The sequence below is a fragment of the Oncorhynchus clarkii genome, chromosome 1, assembly GCF_045791955.1.
Source record: "Oncorhynchus clarkii lewisi isolate Uvic-CL-2024 chromosome 1, UVic_Ocla_1.0, whole genome shotgun sequence".
NCBI classification, from domain to species: domain Eukaryota; kingdom Metazoa; phylum Chordata; class Actinopteri; order Salmoniformes; family Salmonidae; genus Oncorhynchus; species Oncorhynchus clarkii.
The window spans coordinates 9,230,456-9,254,437 of NC_092147.1; the positions used below are offsets into that span (position 1 = coordinate 9,230,456).

General features: G+C 42.4%; 2 protein-coding genes across 8 annotated transcripts; both read left to right on the top strand.

Annotated features, from left to right (window-relative positions):
* The first annotated feature begins 9,215 nt into the window (after window positions 1-9,215).
* Window positions 9,216-17,703, top strand: LOC139419287 (FtsJ RNA 2'-O-methyltransferase 3). Its single transcript, XM_071169266.1, has 21 exons — window positions 9,216-9,429; window positions 9,816-9,921; window positions 10,128-10,174; window positions 10,334-10,413; window positions 10,639-10,738; window positions 10,973-11,167; window positions 11,414-11,529; window positions 11,632-11,736; window positions 11,882-11,982; window positions 12,154-12,240; window positions 13,318-13,497; window positions 13,996-14,131; window positions 14,281-14,471; window positions 14,683-14,800; window positions 15,101-15,185; window positions 15,381-15,528; window positions 15,810-15,901; window positions 15,992-16,094; window positions 16,202-16,385; window positions 16,609-16,703; window positions 16,925-17,703. The coding sequence occupies exons 1-21, from the start codon at window positions 9,363-9,365 to the stop codon at window positions 17,232-17,234; spliced, it is 2,646 nt and encodes an 881-aa protein (XP_071025367.1). The 5' UTR covers window positions 9,216-9,362; the 3' UTR covers window positions 17,235-17,703.
* A 234-nt stretch (window positions 17,704-17,937) lies between these two features.
* On the top strand, window positions 17,938-22,758 carry LOC139414993 (ankyrin repeat and SOCS box containing 3). 7 transcript variants are annotated; one of them, XM_071162719.1, is made up of 6 exons: window positions 17,938-18,015; window positions 18,454-18,708; window positions 19,189-19,356; window positions 19,429-19,674; window positions 21,269-22,117; window positions 22,314-22,758. In XM_071162719.1, the coding sequence occupies exons 2-6, from the start codon at window positions 18,510-18,512 to the stop codon at window positions 22,508-22,510; spliced, it is 1,659 nt and encodes a 552-aa protein (XP_071018820.1). In that variant the 5' UTR covers window positions 17,938-18,015; window positions 18,454-18,509; the 3' UTR covers window positions 22,511-22,758. The 7 variants fall into 7 exon arrangements, with proteins under 7 accessions (XP_071018820.1, XP_071018809.1, XP_071018799.1 ...); XM_071162708.1 differs by having other exon boundaries at window positions 17,939-18,015; window positions 18,484-18,708; XM_071162698.1 differs by having other exon boundaries at window positions 17,946-18,015; window positions 19,186-19,356.
* The last annotated feature ends 1,224 nt before the right edge of the window (window positions 22,759-23,982 follow it).

Below are 23,982 nucleotides of genomic sequence, written 5' to 3' on the forward strand. Positions count from 1 at the left end.
TGAGTGCATTAAAACCTAGAGTCAAGAGTTCTTCTTATTTAAGAAGATGGTGTCTGCAACAGCTCAGGACCAAAGTTGAACATATGTCGCTGCCAGATATGTATATCAACGTCATTACCAAACAGCTGCAAATAGTTGGCTAAAACTGGTAGGGACAATGGACTAAAGTGGATAATAATGTTACTATATCTGACACAATCTGCCAGAATGTTTTTTTTTTCGTTAAATAGAAGAACAATCTGCACCTTGACTTTTAACAATGCTTATAGAAGCATGTTACAAAACATAGAAAACTACAAAAGGCTGAAATGTATCAATACAAGTATGTTTACCTTAATTTTAAACATGACTGCAGTGGGCTATTACAGTAAAATACACTTCTATGGGCTATGTTCGAAAGTAAGATAACTTGGGTAACATTGAATCTGTCATTTAGTAGCCTACAATATCACGTTTTGCCTAATACCACTGACTACATGAAATGTCCTGATGTGGTTCACTGGATTATCAATAGTTAATTAGCTATGTCATGAGGAATCTTGTCCAATAACTAGTTTGCTCATAGAGAATGTTAAAATACCACATTGGGTGAGACTATTCATAAAAAGGACCGGTTTTGTAAGATTAAAGCCCGAGGAAGCAGAGCTGTTTCAATGAAATTGTGCTTCAATGAACCGGCAATAAAAAGGAAACTGAAAGCAAATTTCCGCTGCACCTCTTTTTCATCAACTTAAATGAGCAAAGCTGAAATCGTGGAAACAAATGACTACTACAGTACGATAGACGTTGTATGCATGGAGCAACAACAATCATATTAAACTGATCAATTAAAGCCAAGACTACAAACGGCTGGAACGTATCCATATAAATATGTTCACCTTAATGTTGAACATGACTGCAGTATGCCGAGAAAATGAGATAACGTGTGGCCATAGTCAAACTAATTGTCTTTATGTCCATGGGTAACATATTTCATTTTGTAGCCTATATCAAGTGTTGCCCGATTAAATATCACTGACGACATAGTCTAAAAAAAACAAATACAGGCAGGTATGGCTATGCTGCCCTCTGTTGAAGAATTAATGTTTTACTCAAGAAAAAAATGTCAATTGGAATTACATTATAGCCTATTCAAAACAGACATGATAATGCATAACAGAAAATAAATATTTAAGGCTCACGAAAATGATTTACCTTTTAATCATCAAGGCACAAATTGTAATTATGTTAATCATTTCCATGCCAGTGATGATGTGCTGCAGGGCTAGTCAGTCATCAATACTACATAATATCAAGGCGTTCTTCATTTTACAAATTGATACATGAATGAACGGTCCGTGCAATCAGAATCCTTGGGACGTCCCTACCCCATTGAAGTTTACAATGGTAAATGTACGGGTTATGGTTAAGGAATGGTTATGGTTTGGTTGGGGGGAGGGGTAAGGATAGTGGTTAAGGTTAGGGTTTAGGGGTATGGACGTCCCAATGAGCCCAGATAGCAATGACCTGAATCAACGCTGTCAGTGCTGCTGCCGAAGTTATCGCCTTCTAGCATCAGTGGCCTGTGGATGGCGGTTACCCGGTGACTGTCATCATTTGTCAAAGTCGATACATGAAACACTACCTACCTGTAGGACCTTAAGAAACACTTGAGTTTTTTGGCCATGCAATCTGAGTGACTATAATCCGAATAAATTGGATTTTCTCTCAGACAACCGACCATTTTAAGGACTTGGATTCAATTATTTTTCTCATTTGACTTTCAAACGGTGCGGATATAACGTTAAATCATGGAACGCTAAAATGGAGAGGAAGAAAAAGGTGTTGGTATTTGAGTAAGTATTGCCTCAAGTCTTTGTATTCATTTGAATAGTAGTTTAGCTATACTTAACTAAAGCACATACTTAAACTATTGGCAAATAGGACCTCTATTAAATTATGTCAAGTAGATAAAGTTGAAGTACTAAAATATTGATGTGTTTGATAATTTAGGGAAAAAAACATGTAATTTTCCACCACATACTGTAGCTTCAGACTTGACTTATTAATTAATGATATTATTAATTAATACATAGCTCCCCCCGGATGATATAGATTTCATCACATGCCAGGTGAACTCAAGAGATTATTCTCTGTGAGGCAGAATACAAATGAATGGACCTTTTCTATCTTCCCTTTACATGTTTTCTATTGGACTTTATTGTCTCTAGTTTTCTAATGGAGTCACAATTATGTTATTGAACTGTGACTTTTATACATTTAGATAGGTTTTTTCCCATGTCAAAGTCAATTTTGTCAACTATTTGTCTGTCCGTTTCTCTATTATGTAGGTGCTATTGTGACTGTGTGTGGCACAATAGCTTGTGTGTATTGTCTCTCTCTCTCTGTGTGTGTGTGTGTGTGTGCGTGTGTGCGTGTGTGTGTGTGTTTATTGTCTGTGTATGTGTGTGACCTTTGCTCTCTACATTGTACCCTGTTCTCCAGCACACTCTCTCTCTATGACATTAGTTTTCCTACCTTGAAAGTATAATATTACCATAAAAAAAAACATGAAAATCCAAGTAAATAGTCTATCTCACTTTTCCTTTTTATCGATTGAACCTTCAGAGAATGGTTGTTATTAAAATTCCATTTGGGTATAGCGGAGTTATAGTGCACAGCATGCATGCAGCCGATAGCACAAAGAGAACTATAGGGTATCTCAAACAGAGGGAGGGAGGGAGGGAGGGAGGGAGGGAGGGAGGGAGGGAGGGAGGGAGGGAGGGAGGGTGACGTAGTTTCATTAATGTTTCTGTTTTCAGAATTTGTGGAAGCATGATGTGGGATGGATAGAAAAAATCGCAACCTTTACTGTGAGTATCATTTTGTGTGTTGAAAGTTTCTTATTTGCACCTCACAATTGTATTTGTTATTGTAATGCATGAATAATACAGTATGTAGGCCTATACAATATCTGCGTCTACTCTATGTCTATGACCCTGTTGACCTTCTAGGTAAAGCATTGTTGGGAAAGGACCTGTAGGTAAACATTTCACTGTTAGCCTACATCTGTGACAAATAACAATATATATTATTATTTTTTATCTGTTAAAGCTCAGCTAGATGGGGCAGGTTGGGAGATGTAACCATATATGGATGTACACGTTTAATGTTTTCTGGTTTAAAAGTGTATTTGTCATGTGCACATATAGTACCAGTCAAAAGTTTGGACACACCTGCTCATTCAAGGGTTTTTATTTATTTTTTACTGTTTTCCACATTGTAGAATAAAAGTGAACTCATCCAAACTATGAAATAACACATATGGAATCGTATAATAACAAAAAAAGTGTTAAACAAATCAAAATATATTTTCTATTCTTCAAAGTTGCCTTGATGAGCTCGCTCTCTCTCTCTCTCTCTCTCTCTCCTGATGCCCAATTCAAAATCGATATCTAGCCACTACCCATAGGTTTTTGTGTACAATTATCATATGATTATAGCTTGTTGTACCTTCTTACAGGGCATATTGCTGTATACTTATGTATTCCTCTGAGACCTACATGCAGAAGTGCCTAGGTGACAATTTGGACATAGGGCATTACTCTCTCCTTTTTTCCAATGTACAATTGTTATTTTCTGTTGTGTCCACAGGCCACACGGTCCATTGGGGCCATCATTTTGGTGACGGCTGCAGCAGGTGCTTGGACTGATCAACACACGCTCCAGAAACAGAACCTTCTGAGGACCCTCAACAACAGCAGTATTGTCCTGTGCTACTGGTCTGGGATTCACACTTCCCCTCAGTCTTTTGTTACAGAGGATACCTCATTTTTACCCATTGTCATAAAAAAGTATGCATTTATCTATTTCATCGTCCTTTGTATTGAAGGCCAAGCAGACCAAATACTGTATAAGGTAGAGATGTTGCCTACGTTAAAATGTAAAATGTCTATATTGCTGGAGATACACATTTTGAGATGTTGAAAGGATTGGTTGGGTGAAAATTAAATATAAAATGTGACAAAGGAATCATTCATAAAGAAAACATTATTGGAGTCTTTAGTATTACAATAATTGTTTTTATTTTTCCAGGTAAGTTGATTGAGAACACAGCCTCATTTGCAGCAACGACCTGGGGAATAGTTAAGGGGAGAGGAGGGGGATGAATGAGCCAATTGGAAACTGGTGACCGTGATGATTTGAGGGCCATATTGGTAATTTAACCAGGACTCCGGGGTTAACACCCCTACAATAAGTGCCATGGGATCTTTAATGACCTCAGAGAGTCAGGACACCTGTTTAACGTCCCAGCCGAAAGACAGCACCCTACACTGCCCTCGGGGATTGGGATTTTTTTTTTTTTTAGACCAAAGGAAAGAGTGCCTCCTACTGGCCCTCCAACACCACTTCCAGCAGCATCTGGTCTCCCATCCAGGTACTGACCAGGACCAACAGTGGTATGCAGGGTGGTATGCTGCTGGCAAATAATAATAATAACCCATTTTTGTTATATAATTCAATTTTGTCAAGCACATACATAGCTTTGAATAGCATCTAAAATTCTAACACAAAAAGAAAACTGACAGAACTAATTGAATCACAATAAAAAATAATGAACTGAATTTTTTTTAGCAACTGATAATTATGTTGACACACTTTACATAAAAATGCCTACATCAAAGACAGTACAGTATGAAGATAGGCTAAAACTGCTTCTCCAATAGAAATCCCTGATCACACTTGTCAGCGATGTTGGGTGGCTAAACTCATGCATGAAAACCAATGAGGTACTTACTGTATATAAACCCTGGATTGCTGCTATGTATTGGCCATTGAGAGGCTTTGAAACCACCGGTCAACGTTATTGCCACTCCTCAGTAGGAGCAGTCCTCCAATGGAATGAAAGGAATTCTACACTATTCCAATGAAATATTTAAAGGACAAATTCACATGCATTTGAGTATTTGTTTGTTGTAGTGGGGACAGTAACATTAGTAATCTCCAATGTTTAAATATAGTTATATATTTTTATTTGTACTCTTAGCTCACATAATATAATTTTAGAGTATACATTAAGATGTCTGTAATATAATACACGTGGCAAACACAAATGTAGACATTAATAAATGCATTTTTTTTGCTTCCAAAATATTTTACACCGGTGAGGGAGTGACAAAATGGAGGCACGCAGACTAAAAACACCGCTCTCAAAACGTATCTAGTGTGTATATAAATCATTGGAACACATCATCGGGTCACGGAAGTCTCCCGCCGAATTGCGCATGTGCTGGCGGTCAACTCAACCGTACTCTTTCGATATAACGTTGTTTTTGACGAAAATGAAAACCTGTCAGTTTGTCACGTTCACAAGGTTGGCGTAATAACATGTTCAACTACTTAAGACATTGGCTCGAATCTAGGTTATGCCCAGTGGTGGAAAATGCACCCAATTGTCATACTTGAGTAAAAGTAAAGATCCCTTAATAGAAAATGACTCAAGTAAAAGTGAAAGTGAAGCAGTGAAATACTACTTGACTAAAAGTCTAAAAGGATTTGGTTTTAAATATACTTAGGTCTCAAAAGTAAATGTAATTGATCAAATATACTTAAGTATCAAAAGTAAAAGTATGAATCTTTTCAAATTCATTATATAAAGCAAACCAGATGGCACCATTTTCTTGTTTTATTTAATTTACGGATAGCCGGGGGCACACTCCAACACAGACATTCATTACAAACAAAGCATGTGTTAAGTGAGTTTGACAGATCAGAGGCAGTAGGAATGACCAGGGATGTTCTCTTGATAAGTGTGGGAATTAGAAAAAAAGTGTGTCCTGCTAAACATTCAAAATGTAAGGAGTACTTTGGGTGTCAGGGAAAATGTATGGAGTAGAAAGTACATAATTTTGGAATGTAGTGAAGTAAAAGTAAAAGTTGTCAAAAATATAAATAGTAAAGTAAAACACTTAAGTAGTACTTTCATGTATTTTTACTTAAGTACTTCACACCACTGGTTATACCTTTAGATTTCAAGAAAATTAACAACTAAGGAAGAATGTTTAATTCTCAAACCCCAAACCCAGGCCTGGTCTGTTTGATGTTTGCAAGCGTTTCCGAAAGTCTTGCAAAGTTGAGCCTTTGGGTTTAGAAACTGTGCCTACATTATATTATATACAGTGCCTTGCGAAAGTATTCGGCCCCTTGAACTATGCGACCGTTTGCCACATTTCAGGCTTCAAACATAAAGATATAAAACTGTATTTTTTTGTGAAGAATCAACAACAAGTGGGACACAATCATGAAGTGGAACAACATTTATTGGATATTTCAAACTTTTTTAACAAATCAAAAACTGAAAAATTGGGCGTGCAAAATTATTCAGCCCCCTTAAGTTAATACTTTGTAGCGCCACCTTTTGCTCCGATTACAGCTGTAAGTCGCTTGGGGTATGTCTCTATCAGTTTTGCACATCGAGAGACTGAATTTTTTTTCCCATTCCTCCTTGCAAAACAGCTCGAGCTCAGTGAGGTTGGATCGAGAGCATTTGTGAACAGCAGTTTTCAGTTCTTTCCACAGATTCTCGATTGGATTCAAGTCTGGACTTTGACTTGGCCATTCTAACACCTGGATATGTTTATTTTTGAACCATTCCATTGTAGATTTTGCTTTATGTTTTGGATCATTGTCTTGTTGGAAGACAAATCTCCGTCCCAGTCTCAGGTCTTTTGCAGACTCATCAGGTTTTCTTCCAGAATGGTCCTGTATTTGACTCCATCCATCTTCCCATCAATTTTAACCATCTTCCCTGTCCCTGCTGAAGAAAAGCAGGCCCAAACCATGATGCTGCCACCACCATGTTTGACAGTGGGGATGGTGTGTTCAGCTGTGTTGCTTTTACGCCAAACATAACGTTTTGCATTGTTGCCAAAAAGTTCAATTTTGGTTTCATCTGACCAGAGCACCTTCTTCCACATGTTTGGTGTGTTTCCAAGGTGGCTTGTGGCAAACTTTAAACAACACTTTTTATGGATATCTTTAAGAAATGGCTTTCTTCTTGCCACTCTTCCATAAAGGCCAGATTTGTGCAATATACGACTGATTGTTGTCCTTTGGACAGAGTCTCCCACCTCAGCTGTAGATCTCTACAGTTCATCCAGAGTGATCATGGGCCTCTTGGCTGCATCTCTGATCAGTCTTCTCCTTGTATGAGCTGAAAGTTTAGAGGGATGGCCAGGTCTTGGTAGATTTGCAGTGGTCTGATACTCCTTCCATTTCAATATTATCGCTTGCACAGTGCTCCTTGGGATGTTTAAAACTTGGGAACTCTTTTTGTATCCAAATCCGGCTTTACACTTCTTCACAACAGTATCTCGGACCTGCCTGGTGTGTTCCTTGTTCTTCATGATGCTCTCTGCGCTTTTAACGGACCTCTGAGACTATCACAGTGCAGGTGCATTTATACGGAGACATGATTACACACAGGTGGATTGTATTTATGATCATTAGTCATTTAGGTCAACATTGGATCATTCAGAGATCCTCACTGAACTTCTAGAGAGAGTTTGCTGCACTGAAAGTAAAGGGGCTGAATAATTTTGCACGCCCAATTTTTCAGTTTTTGATTTGTTAAAAAAGTTTGAAATATCCAATAAATGTCGTTCCACTTCATGATTGTGTCCCACTTGTTGTTGATTCTTCACAAAAAAATACAGTTTTATATCTTTATGTTTGAAGCCTGAAATGTGGCAAAAGGTCGCAAAGTTCAAGGGGGCCGAATACTTTCGCAAGGCACTGTATATATATTAGTACCAGTCAAAGGTTTGGACACAACTACTCATTCAATGGTTTTTCTTTATTTTTTTTAAACTATTTTCTACATTGTAGAATAATTGTGAAGACATCAAAACTATGGAATAACACATATGGAATCATGAACTAACCAAAAAAGTGTTGAACAAATCAAAATGATTTAATATTTGAGATTCTTCAAAGTAGCCAACCTTTGCTTTGATGGCTACATTGAAGAATCTCAAATATAAATTATATTTTGATTTGTTTAACACTTTTTTGGTTAGTACATGATTCCATATGTGTTATTCCATAGTTTGTGTTTGAATTAAGAATTAAAAATTCTTCCTTAGTTGTTAATTTTCTTGAAATCTAAAGGTATAACCAGTGGTGTGAAGTACTTAAGTAAAAATACATGAAAGTACTACTTAAGTGTTTTACTTTACTATTTATATTTTTGACAACTTTTACTTTTACTTCACTATATTCCAAAATAAAATTACGTACTTTTTACTCCATATATTTTCCCTGACACCCAAAGTACTCCTTACATTTTGAATGTTTAGCAGGACATACTTTTTTTTCTAATTCACACACTTATCAAGAGAACATCCCTGGTCATTCCTACTGCCTCTGATCTGTCAGACTCACTTAACACATGCTTTGTTTGTAATTAATGTCTGTGTTGGAGTGTGCCCCCGGCTATCCGTATACATTAAGATGTCTGTAATATAATACACGTGGCAAACACAAAGTAGCTAACCTTTGCTTTGATGACAGCTTTGTGTGCAAAGGGCTACATTGAAGAATCTCAAATATAAAATATATTTAGATTTGTTTAACACTTTTTTGGTTACTATATGATTCCATAAGTGTTATTTCATCGTTTTGATGTCTTCACTATTATTCTAAAATGTAGAAAATTGTAAAAATAAAGAAAAACCTTTGAATGAGGAGGTGTGTCCAAACTTTTGACTGGTAATGTATATAATTTATATATATATTTTTGTATTATTATATATATTTTTGTATTAACAACATATCAATACAAGAAGTACATGGGGGAACACAAGTATATATAAAGAATATACAAAGGACATTTGGGCTAGGGGGTACAATATCACATTACACCTCAAGGGGCATACACACACTCATAACTCGAACAGCTTTTTTGTTGGTAGAATATTTAGTTGACTTAAAATATAGTTATTTTTGTAAGGTAAGAACAAGTGGTGTTTTTTTGTAAATGTACATTTGTGAATATGAAATTTGGCCAAAAGAATAATGAAATGAATTACATAAAATTGTTTCGACTTATTTCTATCGTAGGTAAAGAATCCAAGCAGTACGTCTCTCACATTATTTTATAGTTGCAATGAATGTATCTGTCTGTTCCACGGTCTGTTGTAGTCCTTGGTTCAATAAAGTTTCCAGGCTTCAAACTTATATGTGACGTAAATTTCATGCGCATAGAAGCCACACGTGTTATGTTTTCATGGAGGTGGTTGGTAATCTGCTTCGGTAATTTGTAAATCGTAATATTCCAAAGGAATCACAATTTAAATAATAAGCGATCAACAACACCAGCAAACATGGGGAAGAAACTCAAAGTTGGAAAGACCAGAAAAGATAAATTCTACCACTTAGCAAAGGAAACGGGTAAGATCTATAAACGCAGAGAACTCATCGTGCTATTAGCCTAATTTAAATGGGCTAGCTAAATCAAGTCCAAGTTAATTAATACAGTAGCTAAACAGTAAGCTAGTTGTACTGTGTGCTTTTGAGTTTAAACAGATAATGTATATGTAACGTTAGCTACCTAGCTATTGTTGCTCATCAGGGATTGGGTACCCTTGATCATATAGCCATCAATATTCAAGATCATAACTATCTAGAGAGATACTGTAGCTAATTGGCTTCTCATGATTGTGATACTGATATTTGAAGCCAGCTGGATCGTGTAGCATTAAAACAGCTGGCTAGTAATGTAGAAATGACATTGTCTGGTTATATATGTGTAATACTCTCGCTCTCCTCTCCCTCAGGATATCGTTCACGTTCTTCCTTCAAGCTTATTCAACTGAACCGAAAATTCCAGTTCTTACAGAAAGCCAGGGCTCTGGTGGACTTGTGCGCTGCTCCGGGTGGTTGGTGGGTACCGTAGCTATCTGCATCGCGTGTCACATGATCTCAATATACTCTCATACGCTACTGACTGTCAAGTCTTACTTTAGCATGCTATTTGATTTGTTAAACATCAACATGTCCTGTAGTAGGCCTATGAAATAATTGTCATATCTTGTTTTATTTATTATTTTTGTCAATATTCTTTCTCTCTGTCATACCCATACCCATAGGTTACAGGTGGCGTCCAAGTTTATGCCTGTCTCCAGTCTTATTATTGGTGAGTCAAACCTCGTCTCAGACACCTCTAACATATACCTCTAACATATACCGACTACTGTGTTGCGTAATACTTAGCCGACATCTTTAAAAAAAAAAAAACCCTGTTGCAGTGCTGTTATAGTTAGTTGATGATGTCATTGCGTTCCTATCTCCAAAGGTGTCGACTTGGTCCCAATCAAATCTATCCCCAACGTGGTCGCCCTGACAGAGGACATCACCACAGAGAAATGCCGGCAGGTAGGTCAGAGGTCAAATTAGTGAGTCTGTTATTTATCCATAACAGGATGGTGTTTTAATGTAGTTCATCACAGTACAGTGTTGACATAACTCCCATTGAATGTTATCGGACAGTATTCTCCGATGCACTGTTATATGCGTTGGTAACTTCATCATACATCACCAAATTGTGACAACTTTTAGTCCAAAGAGGACCGTGTTTGATGTAACTGTTGTTTTGGCCAGGCTCTGAGGAAGGAGCTCCAGACATGGAAGGTGGACGTGGTCTTAAACGATGGAGCTCCAAATGTTGGAGCCAACTGGGTGCATGATGCCTTCTCTCAGGGTAAGCAACGCACTGATGTAAACATAAACCTTTATATGTAAACTGAGAGGAAATAAGCTTAACACCACGTTTGTCCGTCCATCAGCTATATGGCATGTTCACTCATATAACATTTGTACAGTAGAAATGCGTAATCGAATTTCATTGATTTACTGTTAATCTGAGGTAAAAAATCGGTGTTGAGGAGCAGAACGCAATCTTTGTCTTAATCGAACCCTCCTCTCACACTACCAGCTCATCTGACCCTGATGGCTCTGAAGCTGGCGTGTGACTTCCTGGCCAAAGGGGGCACGTTTGTCACCAAGGTGTTCCGCTCCAAAGACTACCAGCCACTGCTGTGGATCTTCCAGCAGTTCTTCAAGAAGGTGCAGGCTACCAAGCCCCAGGCCTCCAGAAACGAGTCGGCTGAGATCTTCGTCATCTGCCAAGGTGGGTTGGTTCACCCCGACTCTCGAAAGCAGAGTTGGAAAAGTGAGAAGTGCAATTGATTTTCATTGAGGATTTTTCCGTTCTGATTGGAATTCCTATTCACTTCCTGAATTGACATGGAATTGACTCCACCCTGTTCTTTAGCACCAGGTATCTAGAGTAAATTGAGAAATAAATACTTTTGGTTTATTGTGGTAAATGTTGGTCTTGTTGAGCAACTGAGGATGGGACTTCATTCCATTTCAGGCTACCTGGCCCCAGACAAAATTGACAACAAGTTCTTCGACCCCAAACATGCTTTCAAAGAGGTGGAGGTCCAAGCCAAGGCTATCAAAGACCTGGTCCCTCTGAAGAAACCAAAGGTGTGTGTGTGTGTGCACCTGTGTGTAATTCTTCACAGTGAAGTCTTCTGAATGAACCGACTGTATATTTTAGTGGCTTCATTCATTCATGATGTGTTTCAGGCGGAGGGATACACAGATGGTGATCTGACCCTGTATCACACCTTCTCAGCGACCGCCTTCCTCAAGGCTGACAACCCTGTGGACTTCCTGAGCAAAGCCAACGAGGTGAGACGCATCATACAGAACTTTACAATGGCAGTCAGCATTGATAGCAAGTTAACTTGCTGGCTAGCTAAACCACATTTAGCTACGATAGCATTTCTGTCTCTGAGCAGATTTTAATATTGTTTTTATTGGGGTGTCCCTCCAGATCAATTTTGACAACCCTGAGTTGGAGTCTCACGAGGCCACCTCTGACGAGGTCATAGAGTGTTGCCGTGACATCAAGGTTCTGGGCCGCAAGGAGCTCCGGTAAGCCAATGAGATTGTTATACTGTAATGATAACAATACACTGACTTCATAAAGTGTTTTTTTATAGACCCAAATACGTGCTGCAACTCAAGTCTCCCCGCCGGCCCTCCTATGGGACTCTCCAATGACCTTTGCCCTCAGACCCTGTGTATGTATGTGTGTGTCCTCAGTCTGCTGCTGAACTGGAGGTCCAAGCTGAGGAGATACCTGGCTAAGAAGCTAAAGGATGAGGCCAAGCAGCTGGATGAGGACATCAAGTAAGAATCCTTTTAAACATTCCTTAATCTTTATATCTACAGCAAGTTCTATTGAGAGAGACTCCCAGTCCAGATTGAACCCCTAGACTCCCAGTCCAGATTGAACCCCTAGACTCCCAGTCCAGATTGAACCCCTAGACTCCCAGTCCAGATTGAACCCCTAGACTCCCAGTCCAGATTGAACCCCTAGACTCCCAGTCCAGATTGAACCCCTAGACTCCCAGTCCAGATTGAACCCCTAGACTCCCAGTCCAGATTGAACCCCTAGACTCCCAGTCCAGATTGAACCCCTAGACTCCCAGTCCAGATTGAACCCCTAGACTCCCAGTCCAGATTGAACCCCTAGACTCCCAGTCCAGATTGAACCCCTAGACTCCCAGTCCAGATTGAACCCCTAGACTCCCAGTCCAGATTGAACCCCTAGACTCCCAGTCCAGATTGAACCCCTAGACTCCCAGTCCAGATTGAACCCCTAGACTCCCAGTCCAGATTGAACCCCTAGACTCCCAGTCCAGATTGAACCCCTAGACTCCCAGTCCAGATTGAACCCCTAGACTCCCAGTCCGGGTTGAACCCCGTGACTCCCAGTCCGGGTTGAACCCCTGTGACTCCCAGTCCGGGTTGAACCCCTGTGACTCCCAGTCCGGGTTGAACCCCTGTGACTCCCAGTCCGGGTTGAACCCCTGTGACTCCCAGTCCGGGTTGAACCCCTGTGACTCCCAGTCCAGATTGAACCCCCGTGACTCCCAGTCCAGATTGAACCCCCGTGACTCCCAGTCCAGATTGAACCCTGTGACTACCCAAGGCCCCTAGTAGAACAGATCCAGGTAGGTACCGACTCCACCTGGTCTTCTGTTTGTTCCCTCCATATTGTTTTACACCCATCCAGTCTGAACACACGAGAGTATCATGATTTGCCTATCTAGGGATTGGGCCTGATTTTGGTAGACAAGAATCTCTTTACAAAGGTATGAGGTATGTCAGGTTCTAAATTAATATTATTTGAAGTTGCACATCCCATTATATAGAGCAGTAGGCATCAATAACATTGGCCTTTATTGTTGTGCTTGTCTGCAGACTGAGTTCAGGTGAGGAGGCGAGCGACGCAGAGGAGAAGAAAGAAGAGAAGAAAGAGGAGAAGGAGAAAAAGAAAATGACGGTGTCTGAAAAGAAGGAAGAAGAGGCCGAGTTGGAGGAGGAAGAGATGGAGCAGAAACTTGCCGAGCTGAAAGCCGAGGAGGTGGCAGAGCTGAGACGGTAAGTCTTTATACTGAGGAGGTGGCAGAGCTGAGACGGTAAGTCTTTATACTGAGGAGGTGGCAGAGCTGAGACGGTAAGTCTTTATACTGAGGAGGTGGCAGAGCTGAGACGGTAAGTCTATACTCAACTGCTCAACTTTATGCTCTCTAATGCATATACCAACAATGGGATTTGATGGATCAATATAGAATAACTTCACTATTCACACATTACAGATACAATACACAAGTCCCAATAATCAATGTTCATTAAAAAGCCTTACTGATGCTGGCACAAAACTGGTGTCTTGGTCTTGAGAGGTAGAGACCTGATCTGCGGCCTGATGGCAACTGCTTCCTGATTTTTAAGGGGGGGGAGTTATGATATCACAGATGTGCTATATTTCCTGTTTGTAAGGTGTGTTGACATGTTTGCTGGTGTATTCTGTGACCAGTGCTGTATTGTCCAATGTGAGGTGTTGTGTTGACGTGCGTGCTGGTGTGTTGTGCCAACCAGGAAGAAGAAGAAGCTTCTGAAGGAGAGGAGGAAGCAGAGGGAGAGGGTGGCACTGAAGATGGACCTGCCGGGAGTCTCCATCGCAGATGGCAACGACTCCTCAATGTTCTCCCTCGTCACCATTAACAAGGCCGCGGTAACTCAGAGACCGATATGCATGCACATAGACACACACCAATTGACCATGGACAGGGTTTTGAATAGATTTTTAGAAACGTCGTTCTTGTTTTATTTCTCATGATTGTGAAAAGCTTCACCTTTCCCCTCATTCCGTCCCTCTCCTAGGCTCTGTGTGAGATCACCAAGGGGGACATGAAGTTAGCTGATGCCATGGTGGAAGGAGAGGAGGACCTATACTTCTCTGACGACGGTGACAGTGACGAGGTCTCCCTGGTCTCTGACCTGGACGATGACGACTTGGATGAGATCATAGAGAAACAGAAGGAGATGGCCAAGGACAAGGCCACCAAGAAAAAGTACGTCTTTCACTCCGTCTCTGTCTGTCTCTCTCTCTGCATCTATCTGTATCACTGCTTTTGACACTCAGGGCATTCCCTTTAACTTCACACATTAAATGACTTCTACTCAATCCACTTTTAACTATAATAACTTCATAAAAATGTTGGCAAAACTGCTGTTGCAATGTTAAAAAATTTTTTTTTTTTTAATGCTTGGTGTGTGTTGCAGAGTGTCCTTCAATGTGGAGAAGGAGGAGGAGGAGGAGGAAGAAGGGAGTGGACTGATAGTGGAGCTGGAGGGAAAGGAGGAGAAGAGAGACCGTGAGACCAGCATGTGGTTCAGCAAGGTCTGTAGTACACACAGTCACCCACCCACACACAACACGCTGTACTCACACACAGTCACCCACCCACACACAACACGCTGTACTCACACACAGTCACCCACCCACACACAACACGCTGTACCCACCCACACATAAACCCACACACACTCACTGACCCACCCACACATACATGCTCACCGACACACAACACGCTGTACGCGTCCACCCACTAACAGACTTCCTCATGCACATGGAAAACTTTTTTAGTACCCTTGGTTCTCTCATCTCTGACCTTATGATGTGACTTTCTGACTCACACAGGACATCTTCGCTGAACTGGATCTGGACGGAGATGCAGCGAGCGAGCTGCGGCAGACACAGATGCTACAGAACAAGGACCCTACAGGTACAGGATGAGTACAGCATCGCAATAAAGTGTCTTCCTCCTGTTTGATAGGTGGAAATTCCCAGTAGGTGTCCACCATATTGCTTTCAGCCCAGCGTAGGTAAAAGGGAAGAGTCCACTTTAGACTGAGATTCGTCCGTAGTGAGAGAAGAGTGTTGGATGAACTTTTTGTAACACTTTTTGTTGTGTCTCCAGCCAAGGGGAAGAAGAGGAAAACCCCAGAGGAGCCTGATACGGCCCAGCCCGAGGGGGAAGAGGCGGGGCCTTCACAGGAAGCTGGGGCAGAGGGGGATAGCGACAGCTACTCTGATGATGACAACAGCAGTGACGAGGACGATGAGAAGTCAGGACTCTTGTCACATGACTTATTAAAGAATAGACTAGAACTTTTGTCATATTGTTAACAAAATACCTTTTCAATCATTTTGTAGGATTCTGATAGCGAACAGATTGAAAAATGATTGGAGGAATTCTTTGATTTGAGATTAATATTAGATTGCACAGTCTTCTATTTGACCGATTCCAACAGGGGTAATGCTGGTAGACATTATGACTTGGCTTATGACCACAAGATGCACTTTCCCCGATCATCTAAAAGTGTAAACGTGTGTGTGTGGTCTACAGGAGTATCGCTCAGATGAAGGCTAAAGGGTCTGGCGGTATCCAAGGAGACGAAGACGGCGACGACTTCCAGGTGGTGCCAGTGGAGAGCACCAGTGAGTAAAGAGAACATGTCTAGGGTGCGGGCCTTAGAGTGACTGTTTAGACCAATGGCAAGATTTTAAGCGGTGTGTGTTTCCCCCCAGGCAAGCGTGCTCGTATCATGAATGCAGAGGGTTTGGCCCTGGGCTGTCAGATCGCGACCTCCAAGAAGAGATCAAGGGACCTGGTTGACGGCTCTTTCCACAGGCAAGATTAGCTGATTACTCTCTGTGCGTGTGTGTGTGTGTTCACTAATGATACTACTTATTTAGCCATGCAATGTATTATTTCTGTGTGACGATGTATGTGTTCAGGTTTGCCAGCTCGGAGGACCAGTGCGAGGTGCCCGAGTGGTTCGTGGATGACGAGAAGAAACACAGGAATAAGCCTATCCCCGTCACCAAGGAGATGGTGGAGGAGTACAAGGCAAAATGGAAGGAGATCAACGCCAGGCCCATTAAAAGAGTGGCTGAGGCCAAGGCCAGAAAGAAGAGGAGGGTAAGAGAGAGAGATGGTGGAACGAGAGGGTAGAAGTAGAGGGGGAAGATAATATTATGAAGGGAAATGGGGGAATGAGGGTAGATGAGGATGTTGGGTAAAAAGGTGGGAGACTGGGGAATGAGGGTAGAGGAGGATGTTGGGTAAAAAGGTGGGAGACGGGGTGTAAAGATGGAGGATGCAGCATACAGTATGTGACCTTTGTTTATCTTTGGTGTGACAGATGCTGAAGAAGATGGAGTCAGCCAAGAAGAAGGCGGAGGCCGTGGTCAACACAGTGGACATTGGTGAAAGGGAGAAGATGGCCCAGCTAAAGAGGTACAAATGCAACTTTACACCATCAAAACCTCTGCGACGACATGTACCACAACCATTTACACGGCTACATCTCTGGCAGTGACATGTCCCATTACAGTAGGACTTTACTACACCTGTGGCTAGCTAAATAAACTACCACTTTACTCTACCTCTGGCAGTGACATGTACCACCAACATTTTACTTTACTTACTAAAGTCCCTTCTCTCTCTCTGTTTTTTAGTATCTATAAGAAGGCGGGCCTTGGTAAGGAGAAGAGGGAGGTCACGTACGTCGTGGCCAAGAAGGGCTCTGGTACCAAGAGGGTTCGTCGTCCGGGCGGTGTCAAGGGCCAGTTCAAAGTGGTGGACGGCCGCATGAAGAAGGACATGAGAGGCATGCAGAGGAAAGAGCAGCGCGAGAGAGGGGGCAAGAAAGGAGGGAAGGGGAAAGGAGGGGGGGGCAAAGGAAAAGGCAGAGGTGGTGGAGGAGGAGGATTTAAGGGTGGAAGAGGAGGGATGAAGGGTGGAAAAGGACGTCCTGGCAGGAAATGAGTAAAAGAACACCGCTCTGTCCCCTCCTTTTGTTTTCGGAGGTTAAATTAATTTTCCCCTCCATTTTGTATCTGAGAGTTGTCATATAGGCAAGCTAAGATGGCTGCCACACAGTGCTACAGTGGAATTGTGGGCAACAGAACTTCCCTGGTGTACTTTGAGACCCTCTACCGAAACAGTGACCGCCGTACTGAAAAGCATGATAAAACAATACAGGTATCCTCCAATCTTTTGGGTAAATAAAAAGTGCTGTGTGTACATCTTTCTATGAGAGGATGACGTACTTGCCTTACATCCAGTGTTGACTGAAGCTGTTTCAGTGCACACCCTGAACCACTCTGTAATAAATGGTTTCGATCAAGATTTCACATGAATAGTAATGTTTATTAAAATACATGTGCTTTCCACAGGTGTTCTTTTAAATCTTGTAAATACTGATGATTTCACAATAAATGTCTTGATGAAACAAGTTAACCGATCATCTGTACCTCTCTGATTCTCTTTACTAACTAAAGTTTCTTTATCCGATGGTCACCCCTACAAAGATTTTAAATTCAATATTTTTACTCATGTTAATCTGATGGACCTGTCAGCTCTTCTATTTTAAACGATATCCTCACCATCATTTGCTCATGATTGGTCAACGTCACCATCCTCGGGCCGCTGGATGGGCGGAGTTTTCACTTTTAGTCCAATGATAGGGTATACATCGAGTGTGTACGGAAGTGATTCAACGCGGGTGTTTTGCCGATGTTGCAAACAGCTGAGAAGACGAGAAAAGGTAGCTAAACTGCTTTCTTATTGAATTAATACGTCCTAATAGAAATTGTAGCAGCAAGCATAAGAATAATTTTGATAGCCAACCACACTTCTGTCGACTAAACATGCAGTCTTACAAGCCTATTACTTTTGTTAGCTAGCTAACCCGTTAGCTTAGCCAGGATCACCACTATAGGATTTGGGCTACTTCTAGTAGCTAGAGAGAAGTAACGATAGCAAACATTATACATACAGGCTAATATATTAGACTATTGAAATTGGTTTGCATGCCAATCCGTTTGTGCCATCACCCCAACTCATTATTTGTCTCGATAATGACAGCAACGGAGTTGAAAAGAGCACAAACTGATCTAGGTCCAGACTATTAAGTGAACCTCCTCTTCTGATCCCTTCAATGTGTTCTTTCATCCCTCTCTCCGTCGCCTCTCGTTACTCATAGGCCTATTATATCCGTGTCTTGTTTTGTCAGAGTCGTTCAGATGAGAGGTAAGGAGGATGGACTTTACTGAGTGTTACAGCGACACGGTGTCCAGTCTTGCCGTGGCAGCACGCGAGAGAAATGTCAGGCGTGTGAGCTTACTGATCCAGAGAGGCTGCAGTGTGGACAGCAGGGATAACCGTGGCTGGAACGCCCTCCACGAAGCTGCAGCCGCCGGAACCATCGTATGTGTGCGCCAGCTACTTAAGGCTGCCGGTAAGGTTTGAGTTGAGAGAAGGGAACCATCTCTAATTCTACGGCTCTTTGTGAAAATAAATCCACCTCCTTCATTGTTCTGATCCGAAGGAACTGACCAAGTGAAAACCCAACCTAACAGTGGCGGCTGGCATCGAGTCAATGGAATAGTATCATACACATCAACGATGTGGATGATACCATTCCATTAAAGTACGATGTGGTTGATACCATTCCCACTGACTCCATTTCTGCCATTATTATGAGCCAGCCTCCACTGCAACCTAATGATGAGCTTCCTCCTGTCAAGTCTTTTCCAATTAGTGAAAGGGAAGAGATGGGTTTTCAATTAATTTAAATATAGCCTATCTGAACAGGGCACCTAAAAGGGGACTTTTCAATATTCTAAAAGTGGATCCTTCACTAACCTCCTTGGCTCCTCTTTGTGGATCCTTCACTAACCTCCTTGGCTCCTCTTTCCATTGGCCCTTCCTTCAGCAGGAGCCACCAGTGGTTGCCGTGCCTACGTGGGCTCTCTGACACATGAGGGTGAGTCGGCGTTGTACCTGGCCGTGCAACGCAGACACCTGGCCGTGGTCAAGCTCCTCCTCAGAGCACACGCTGACATCAACCAGCCAACCAATGACCTGTCTTGCCCTCTCTACGCAGGTAAGGCACACCCACATAGACAAAACACTTGAACTGTGTTATAGGTCTTATTAAAAGTGTGTGTGTGTGTAGCAGTGGACTGCGGGCACACAGATATCGTGGAGTTGCTGGTGCGGAAAGGGGCAGAGGTTAACGGAACACACACGGCCTCCTGCTGGACCTGCCTTCATCAGGCTGCCTATAAAGGTCACAGTGACATTGTGCGTATCCTGGTGGGCGTGTGTCGCCTGGAGGTGTTTGACGACCACATGATCACTCCCCTGTTTGTGGCTGCACAGTACGGACAAAAGCAGTGTCTCCAGATCCTCGCTGACGCAGGTACATATCTGTGTGCGCTTTCTGATTTAAAAAATATATATGTTTATTTAAAAAAGGCCCAGTTCAGTCAAAATTCTGTTATTTTTTCTCTGTGTTTTATATCATATTGTACCACAGCTGATGAAACAAGCACCGTAAAAACATGTAAAAATTGAATGTGTTATTTCCTGATAGTTGCTGGTTAAAAATACAATCTACACAGGACCTTCTAATCAGCAGGTTTGCATGGTCGCCCATGGAGAGTTGCGGCTTTCCATGGTGACGTCACTATACAGTAAATTGGTTATTAGACCAATAACAAAAAGTTCCAAAACTGCCGATTTACAGCTAGTTTTCAATTTTACTCTCCCCACATAGACCACTCCGACAGACCTAACAAAATTATTGCTTGAGGTTGTTTATTGTTGCTAAAAAGCTATTTTTGCCCATTTTTAAATGGAAATCTATAGGCCCTTTCACATTGCATTGTTCGTATCCCCAGGCGAGACTGGCCATGGGCTAGCTTATCCTGTGTTCACACAACCATTTGTTAACCCTGGGCTAAGCTTTAGCCCTGGGCTAACGGGCGACCAACATTCTCTCTGCCACGCAACCAATGTTATAAACAATAAGACATTTATTAACACATGAAGTCCTCCTGCTTCTAGCCTAGCATTTGATGTCCTCTTGCTTCTAGCCTAGCATTTGATTTCCTCCTGCTTCTAGGCTAGCATTTGATGTCCTCTTGCTTCTAGCCTAGCATTTGATATCCTCCTGCTTCTAGCCTAGCATTTGATTTCCTCCTGCTTCTAGCCTAGCATTTGAAGTCCTCCTGCTTCTAGCCTAGCATTTGAAGTCCTCCTGCTTCTAGCCTAGCGTTTGAAGTCCTCTTGCTTCTAGCATTTGATTTCCAAAAGTGATTGTTTGTATAAACCTTGCAGTCTGCCTGTCTGACCTCGGCAACAATGTTTCACATTCAAAATGCGATCTCGCCCCTGTACAGAGAATGCTATGAAGGAAAGAGACATGAAGATTTCTGGTTCAGGCGAAATCATGCAACAATATTATTATCATGGATATATCCAATTAAATGACAATAGAAAATAGCCATAAAAAACAATGTTTTTGCACGGATTAAAGTATTTCAAGTTTTTTGTCTGCATATGTCTGGATGAAATATTATAAATGTACTTATTAATATAGCGTGCAGAACGCATCACGAACGCATCATGTGCTAATTGAAAGTGCAGTTATTGTGATTGGACAGTGAATTCTATGCGCTGTTCTTGACCTCGTTTCACACGGGCTATTTTGGCACCATGTTTCTGGGGCGAGCCACAAAAAGTCAGTGCTAACCCTGCTCCGGCCCAGAGCCAGCTAGCCCTGGGCTAATGTTGGCGCTAGCTCACTTTACAATGCGCAAGTCTGAACACTCGCTTAGACCAGGGCCAAAATCTCCCTTAGCCCTGGGCTGAAATGCAGTGTGAATGCACCTTATACAGTAAGGTACTTAATTGTTACTCAGAAATGATTTGATATTGATATAAAAATGGCTGCATTGGGCCTTTAAGTCGCTGTATAAACATTGTATGTTGTTTACATGTTGGGGTTGTAGGTGCCAATGTGAACGCCCAGGCGTCAGACTTGGCAACACCGCTGCTGATTGCATCACAGGAGGGCCACGAGGGCTGTGTGGAGATTCTTCTGGACCACAATGCCAACCCAAATCTGTCTTGTTCCAACAACTGGCCACAGCTCCCCATCCACGCAGCTGCCGAGTTCGGCCACAACACTGTCCTGGCCAGGCTGATTGCTGTGACACACCGGGTGTGTGACCGTGGAGAGGGTGAGTTGAGTCCGCTGTACTCTGCTGTGAAGAACAATCACAGCCACTGTGTAGATCTGCTGCTGAGGGCCGGCTTCAGCCCAGACGCCCAGGACTGTAGCTCCCTCTTCAGCTCAGACACCACATCGCCGCTCGCCTACACCCTGGCCTTGAAATGCACATCCTCCCAGCCCTTTAGCGATTCGGCACGCTTGCTGGTAGCCGCAGGGGCCACTTTGACCGGGCGGGAATGGTTCTACATTCTGGCCATGTGCAAATCCGATGTGCTGCAGTATGTCTTACAACAAAGGAGCATCCCCAGACCAGAGCAGCTAAGCAGGACCATCTCGCTCTGCTCTAGGCCAGAGCAGCAGAGCAACAGCCCACTCAGTCCAGAAGAGTTGCGTGGGCTGGTGTGTGAGGCGCTCGACATGGTATGCCATGCCTCCTACTGGTTGCCCACGCTACTTCAGGCAGGCCTGGAGCCCTCCCTACTGTTGCAGAAACCTTACACCCTGAGGAAGGCAGACAGTGAGGTTTTGAATTACTTCCTCCAGTTTGTCAATTGGTCGACTCTCTCTCACCCACTAAAGGAGATACTGCTACCCCGAAAGGAGAGCACCTGGAGGCCACATCACGGTAAGACGCAAAAAAAATCATATTTGTACGTGTATTTAGCTGAAGAATGTCTTATTCAGACTGACTTAAAATAAGGGCATTCAACCACTGGATAATATGCACACAACTAAGAGCGACACATGCGCACACACACAGAAAACTGTCAACAGATGAGTAATAATGGTGTGTGTGTGTGTGTGTGTGTGTGTGTGTATAGAGTGTGTGCCATCTCTCTCTCACCTCTGCAGGCTGCGGGTCAGGGAAGAGTTAGGTTCAGTGGTTCTGATGCAGACAGCTGTTGTCCGACAGCTTCCTCTTCCCCCTCCACTGCAGATATACCTCCAGTTCAGAGACATCCCACCACCCTCGCACGCAACAACAGTCCCACAGGGAGGGTTTCCACAGCGACTATAACGATGCCATACAGGGCTTCATATAACCTGCCACTGAAGAGATGTCCTCAATTCAAAAAATATCCACACACACCCAGTTCCCTATGCACACACCTGTTCTATGTTTCTGTTCTGTTGATGTGTGATTTTGGAATAGATCAGCTCTACTTGAACACTGATGTTGGTGAAAATGAATATTTTTATATTCTTTGTAGAATTGCCTGTATGGTTTGTTTTGATTATTGTTAATTAAAACGAAGTATCAAGCTGTTTTGGAGTAAACTTTTTATTTTATTTTAATTATAAAAATTTAAAAAAGCTGAGTTCCATTGTGGTTTTAGTTTGTAAAAACATTTTTATAGTTCAAATACCTTGTTTTTTCTTACTTCACTCCAACAATCCTCTAACCTTCACAATCAGTTATTTTTTATCTACACCGGTCTAAAGATGAGGGCATGTTAGCACCTGGTATTACGGTAATGTTCCAGTGTTCGCAGAGATTACATTCACGGTAAACGCTGCATATGTCGACGCAATCAGAAATGTCTTCTAACCCGTGATTGGATTGAATCCCGGGCCTCATTCAGTTTGGCACGATGTTAAGCACACTGCAGATAGAAATGCAAGGTGTACACAACCCTCTACTCCACATGATAGAGAAACATGTCCATTACATTTCCATCTGCAGTACTCTGAACTGCTCTGCTGCATCCTATTACTACTGGACCATGTTCCAACTGGACTCACAATGACCCAACTTGTATCTGAACAGGGATGATCTCTGCATTGTCTGTTGGGGCCCTCCAAGACCTACACTTGACAACAGACAGTGACTACTCCAGGGCCCTCCAATACCTACATTTGACAACAGGCAGTGACTACTCCAGGGCCCTCCAAGACCTATACCAGGCAACAGACAGTGACTACTCCAGGGCCCTCCAAGACATATACCAGGCAACAGACAGTGACTACTCCAGGGCCCTCCAAGACCTATACCAGGCAACAGACAGTGACTACTCCAGGGCCCTCCAAGATATATACCAGGCAACAGACAGTGACTACTCCAGGGCCCTCCAAGACCTATACCAGGCAACAGGCAGTGACTACTCCAGGGCCATCCAAGACATATACCAGACAACAGGCAGTAACCAGAGGGTTACTACTGAAGGGTTGTCTCACTCCAGTCCGGAAGAGCTGCTGGCTGTGCAGGCTTTCAATCCAGCTCTGTTGTAACACACCAGATTCAAGTATTCAATATTATGGTCTCCTCTCTGAACCATATTTAGCTGAAACAGATGCTGTGGTGGGTACTTATATTTGTTCTATTTCACATGTGTACAAGTGTGTTTTATAAACGTGTGAATTGGAAAGTTTTATCTTTTGCATATCCCAACCCCCCCTGAGACACCCTCAGAGTGGTGTTAATATAGGACAGAACCCTGGACTAAGTCCTGGAGAACCCTGGACCAGACCCTAGAGGACCCTGGACTAAGT

Coding starts and splice junctions, on each gene's coding strand:
- LOC139419287 (XM_071169266.1), top strand. CDS start 9,363: ATGGGGAAGAAACTCAAAGTTGGAAAGACCAGAAAAGATAAATTCTAC. Junction 15,902..15,991: donor GGTGCCAGTGGAGAGCACCA/GTGAGTAAAGAG, acceptor GTTTCCCCCCAG/GCAAGCGTGCTCGTATCATG. Junction 16,095..16,201: donor GTTGACGGCTCTTTCCACAG/GCAAGATTAGCT, acceptor GTATGTGTTCAG/GTTTGCCAGCTCGGAGGACC.
- LOC139414993 (XM_071162698.1), top strand. CDS start 18,510: ATGGACTTTACTGAGTGTTACAGCGACACGGTGTCCAGTCTTGCCGTG. Junction 19,357..19,428: donor GTCTTGCCCTCTCTACGCAG/GTAAGGCACACC, acceptor GTGTGTGTGTAG/CAGTGGACTGCGGGCACACA. Junction 22,118..22,313: donor CACCTGGAGGCCACATCACG/GTAAGACGCAAA, acceptor GTGTGTGTATAG/AGTGTGTGCCATCTCTCTCT.